General features: G+C 39.2%; 1 protein-coding gene and 1 long non-coding RNA gene across 2 annotated transcripts; one reads left to right on the forward strand and one right to left on the reverse strand.

Annotated features, from left to right (window-relative positions):
- The first annotated feature begins 1,516 nt into the window (after positions 1–1,516).
- Positions 1,517–2,151, forward strand: LOC149217607 (uncharacterized). Its single transcript, XR_016250685.1, has 2 exons — positions 1,517–1,700; positions 1,784–2,151. It is a non-coding gene; the product is annotated as an uncharacterized LOC149217607 (long non-coding RNA).
- A 1,913-nt stretch (positions 2,152–4,064) lies between these two features.
- On the reverse strand, positions 4,065–4,967 carry LOC149217608 (putative carboxylesterase 17). Its single transcript, XM_089391385.1, has one exon. It carries the CDS (start codon positions 4,963–4,965, stop codon positions 4,438–4,440), a length of 528 nt encoding a protein of 175 aa, XP_089247511.1. The 5' UTR covers positions 4,966–4,967; the 3' UTR covers positions 4,065–4,437.
- Positions 4,968–6,000: the final 1,033 nt, after the last annotated feature.

A 6,000-nucleotide genomic window follows, 5' to 3' on the forward strand; every position in this document is an offset into this window, starting at 1 on the left:
TGGGGCAACATCTCCCTCAAAACTCGTGTGGGATGTAGAACTCCTCCGCAAACAAATATGTAAATCAATCATAATTCAATTTTGGCTTAATTTTTTTTTCAAACTTTTAAATATATATATATATATATATATATAATTTTATTATATTAATTAATATAAATTAAATTAAATTAATATTTTTATTATTTTTCTAAATTAAGTTAAATTTATGTTGCAGTTGGTTTAAACATTAAATAGACGTTATCAATCATAATTCAATTTTGGCTTAATTTTTTTTTCAAACTTTTAAATATATATATATATATATATATATATATATATATAATTTTATTATATTAATTAATATAAATTAAATTAAATTAATATTTTTATTATTTTTCTAAATTAAGTTAAATTTATGTTGCAGTTGGTTTAAACATTAAATAGACGTTAAATATCAGCACTGCCATCATCAATTTTATTAAACATAAAATTGAAAAACTTAATTTAAAAAATCTACAAATTAGCTTAGAAAATAATAAAAATTTAGTCTCTATTATTGTTGTCAAACTTCATGATTTTGAGTGCCTATGAGTTTTTGAAAGTGTTAATCCATTTCCACCATCAAAATAAAACTTTAAACACTAACATTCTAATTTTTAAAAAAAATTTAACCAAATTTAAAAAAAGCAAAACAACAGCCATCCAAACAAATCTATAAATCTATATCTATAATATCCATAAACTAGCACCTTTCTTAGATCAATAATTTAATTTAATGAATAATTAACTTCATACAAAATCAACTATTCTACTTCTCATTCATTACATATTTTACCATTATTATACATTACATTAAAAGCCAACTGCATCTCATTCATTACCTATTTTACCATTATACATTCACTCCGTATCCATTTGTAATCAAAGATTGGGTGCCATTGGTGAATCAAGAAAACCAGGTAATTTCAAAATATTCATTACCTATTTTACCATTAGTATACATTACATTCACTCCGGATCCACATGTAATCAAAGATTGGTTGCCATTGGTGTCACGCCTCTACTCATTAACTTTAAGCCCATAAAAAAAATTTGATTGCGGTAATAATAATTCTAACCATGCACATGGAACTTATATGCATTATTATCATTAATCGTGAATATACAACTTAACTGCACAGTGCATAAGATCTTATCGTGATATCTTACCATATATATGTCGAAGGGTTGTTTTGTTAACATAGTTCATATAACCTGATTATGAAATATCTGCACATGATTCTATGCGGTGAGTTCTTTAATATCTTGTATCTACACGTACTGGCTTCCGTGCTGGAGGTGAGAGTTGGCAAGGCCATCTCATGACACCTGGACTTACCTTTAAGGCTGACTGACTTCTTCACGTGAACGGGAATGGCTCCCGTTAGGAACTTTCCCGCCCGGTTCTTTGGTAATCCCGCAATGATCAACGGAGGTTATTCGATGGCAGAGATCAATGGAGGCAGACGCTCCACGTCTCAAAAGGACTCTTTGTGTTTATAAAAGCAGACCTCCGCATACCTCGCGATTTCCTTGGTTTTACTCGGCGTTCGTTTGTCTCCGCGCCATTCTGTCTCGTCTGTGTATCAAATCCTTGGTTCCGATACAGTTTATCCTCCAGCTTGCGGTGTCTGTCATGGCGCCACCATTCCAGGGCTACCAGCTACCGAATTGGCTCAGTGAGTTTTATTGGTTAAATGTTTCAAGGTTATTCTGTGTTAAATTTCAAGTAATGTCAATTACTAGTCTTCCTTGTTTACAGGTTATGGATGGCGGTTTTGATTAACGCGACCATGGTTATGATCCAGATAAAGGTTTCCTTCTTTGTACAGTGCTTGAGAAGCAAACACGATTTCCTTGTCTATATAATGATATTTTACTTGCACATATGATACTCGGTTCAGTTCCTCTGTTATGTATCTGCTTGTACATATTCCATTCGGTTCGATTCCTCTGTTGTGCATTTACTTGTTTTCTATGTTTATATACATATAATAGGAACGTCGTAAGGGTTGCACCTGCATCCGAACTCGATGGGTGCATGGTCGACCCCGGCTTGAGTTCTCTGTGAATAGACCACTGTTCGAACCAGCAAGTTACCAATATTTAATAAGGTTATTCTTTTTCTAGCAGTTCTGAAGTCCTCAACAGAAATGCATGTATAGCTGGCTTTATGGACCATATACGAATGGCATGTTTTCATTTATATACATATGTCAATGGATGTTATAATACAGCTATCTTACGCCTTTCCTATGCTTATAGCAGGCTCTCATTTTATCAATGTATATTTACCACTCGATACCTCGAGGGTTTGTCATTTCTGTCAGCTTTTAAATCCTTTCATTGCTTTTATTTGAGATTCATATGTGGTTTCAAACTCTGTTCCCGGTTTACATATACAAGCTCTTATTCAATGCTTTCATGTGAAATTCATACATGTTTATAAGCTCGATTCTGAGCCTTCATTTGAGATTTATACAATTTCATAAGCTTTGTTCTGTTTGGCCTTAACTGTTTTATTTAAGAGGAAACAGAGCGGAAAGCTCTTGCATGCATACCTGGCATTCTTGGCTCAGGTTATGATGCGAGGAAGTTAATACTACGCATCGATAGATCCTCATGCTTCTGTCTGAGGTTTATTGGATAAAATGCAGGCCTTGGTGTTTATGCCGATTACGGCACTATCGAAAATGTTTTCTTGTTTTACTAGTTTACATTTTTCTCTTCTTCATCTGAGCACTAACTCGCTCAACTCTAACTCCGTCGCCCATTCAAGCCTCTGCTGGAACCCTAACCCAAAGCCTCTATTACGGCTCTCACTTTCCTCTGTCTGTCTTCAAGAAACGAGACCAGCATACGCGGTCCCGAAATTATTAGTACTTACAGAGTAAGGGTTTATTCTTCGTTTGGTTATACTGCAAGTTACAGTACCAGAATAATATAGAACCTCTGCTGTTCTTATTAAATAAATCTCGTTTACCTGGCCTATCTACTACAGGGACAGGATATGTGTCTCGAGATTCCTATAGAGAGTATTACAGCTCTGCTGTCTTACGAGTAATGCATCATTTAATGTTAGGCAGCAATTCCTAACTATTGCCTTAAATCCCCAAGGATTGGGTTTTATAACCAGAATACAAATTCTATTTCTCATTCAATCTTTACATACTAAGATTAGCAGAGACTTACAAGTATCCTGGTCTAAAAACCTGTAAACCGTAACAACAGTTACTTAATAGGTTTCCGATACTTACCTGGTTTCCGTGCGTGTTGTATTTCTGGTAGCAAGCCTCCTGCAATTTCCTGTTTAAGCTCTTTAACCACCCAACCTTGAGACTTCGTCCTTCGGGACCTGAGTCTCCCCCCGAGCTCACTCTTACCGGATCCCAATCCTCAGTAAGACTACACCAATGTCTTGACTATCTGGTCTCTACCAGACTTAGTTCAAAACCAGGCATGTTCTTCTTTTGTTCTTCTATTCCCTTCTGTCTGTCACTACAGCACAGAAGCAAGAACTTTCATTCCCCCTCCCTTCTTCCTGGAAATCTTTCCAGTTAAGGGAAGTGGATATTTTTCAGTTCCATCAACTGTTTTCCCTTTTTAGGAAACTCCATCCTCCCTTGTTAGGGTGCTCGCTGATCCATTTAACCAATGCCAAAAATTAGTTGTAACTGAAATGTAATTTAAAATTACTTTTGCGCAGGTTTGAATAACTGATTGGTAATTTAAAATTACTTTACGTGCGGTAAATCACAATAGGTATATTACAATTGGTTGAATCAAGAAAACCAGGTAATTTCGAAATACTTATTCTGTCAGTGATGAATTCATGAAAAAGAAGCCTATATTAGGGTTTGTGCTCAAAAGATTATAACCCCGGAGTCCGATTCCCGTTTCATTCGACAAAGTGGTTATGTCGATTGAGCTACCAAAATTACATTCAAAATCCATCCATTAAACAGCGGATTGGATAAAGCTTTACTCTATATTCTCCTAAAGCCCAACTCGTTTCCAGTTTTGGGCAGCCAACGGGCAAGAAAGCAAAGTGAACGCTCCAGTTTTTCTCTTTATCCGTTAGCTGTCCAGAATCTGCAATCGCTAGAGGTTTTTGATACACAAAGTTGGTACGAAACTTTCTTTAAAATAACAATAAGCAAAACTCAATTACGAAAGAAGGCTGAATCAGTTACTGGGTTGAACAAAGCGAGCAATGTGTTGCATAAGTGCCTCTGTACTCTCGGCGTCCTGCTGCAAGGCATAAAAACCGTGGTTCTCCTCTTCAAACATAATCATCTGAGCCGCTTTACCATGTTTGACGAGACTCTCATAGTATGCCTTTGCCCGGTCTCTCAGCATATCACGCCCCACTATCACAATCAACAGTGGAGGCAGAGTGGCCTCCGCCAAAGTCGGTTAAGTGGACGATGCGGCGAGCGGATTGCTGAAAGGGTGATCCTTATTAGCGCCCTCAGGCAGAGCCATCATCCGACTCCTAACACTTCGTTCTAAGTCCTCCGGCGAGTCGTTCTCCGATTGAGTGCGTTGCTCTCCACCGAAGGATGGTTGAATCATCACCACCCGTCTGATTTTCAAAGGATTCGAGTACCCTTCCCTCACAATCACATGATGCACGATATTTCCGCCGGAGCTATCGCTCACAATAAACACTCTGGAGAAGTCAGCGTGGGAATGAAGCCACGGATCCCCGTCTCTTCTTTTGTCATTGTCCGTTTTCGTCGCTCGAGAGCGGAGCCACGACAGGGCGGTGAGGCAATCGTCGTAGGCAGCCGGGAGGCGGTATTTGGGAGCAAGCCTGTAATTCACAGAAACGACAATTGCGCCTGCCGCAGTGGCCATTCTAACACAGAGAGTGTGAAAACAGCGCCAGGCCGGAGAACCCATGATGAAGGCACCGCCATGGAAATAGAGTAAAACGGGCATCCGCTTGCTCTCGTTGGGATGGGGTTGAGTTGGTGGAAGAAAGAGCCTTATCCACAGGTCGAGATTGTGATCCAAGATTACGTCCTTGGACGCCACTCCACAATCCTCAGGTAGCGTTCCTTGTGGGGACGGCAGGACAGGCGTGGCCGGCAAACAATAAATCGCATGCTATTGGGTATTGAATGCCCTCTAACAGACAATATTAATGCACTCTAAAAGCTTGACGGGACAGCCCTGGTCGTTCTCCCGGATACATACATGGAAAATGTAAGATTCCTCCGCCTCCGCCTCCGCCTTGATCGCCACCGCCACTACCATTCCATAAGAACGCTGGCATATACGATACATACGATACAGGATATAGGATATACAACTTAAGATACAGGATATACAACTTACACATAAGTACGCATTTAATTGGCATATTAGTTTGAATTTGAATTTTGAGTTTGAATGCGAAGCCCGCTCTCAAAATTTTAATTTCTACAGCTATGACCGCTTGGAGGGTGCAGCAAAAGGCTGCCCGTCCTGCTCTCTGGAGGGTGCAACGAAATGCGGTCTGGTGGTGTCGGTGGCGATCATGGCGAAGGCGATGCCAAGGTCTCAAATCCTCAGCGCGGTGGTAGCATTGCTTTTGAGATACTGGGGACTTCCCTGCAACAGTTGCACGAAGACGCTGAGCCGCAACAAGATATACAGGGGTTATTCTAGCAAGGGGGAGAGCAACTTCTTCTGTGATGGTAGTTACGAGCCCTACCTGTGGATACACAATTCCTCTCATGCTGCTAAATACTTCATCTCACCCACGGCAACCAAACAACTGTACATTAGTTTCGATAACCTTCGTGAATCCCTGGATATGAAGATTTATCTGGATGGAGGGAACGGTAGTTTCTCTGTACTCAAGATGGCCAGAATCCGCTGAGGTTCTCTTTAAGTTTAACTATTGAGGTCAAAATATATATCTATATACGCAGTGCAATATATTTTCATCGAACTTTTTCTTTGTTTAAATTTGTTGAGTAAAGATTGTTT

Source organism: Pinus tabuliformis, chromosome 1_1, assembly GCF_031772625.1.
Source record: "Pinus tabuliformis cultivar Carrire ecotype Pingquan chromosome 1_1, CPIR1, whole genome shotgun sequence".
Taxonomy (NCBI): Eukaryota; Viridiplantae; Streptophyta; class Pinopsida; order Pinales; family Pinaceae; genus Pinus; species Pinus tabuliformis.

Bases quoted from the DNA above. Each gene is read 5' to 3' on its own strand.
- LOC149217608 (XM_089391385.1), bottom strand. From the start codon at position 4,965: ATGCCCGTTTTACTCTATTTCCATGGCGGTGCCTTCATCATGGGTTCT.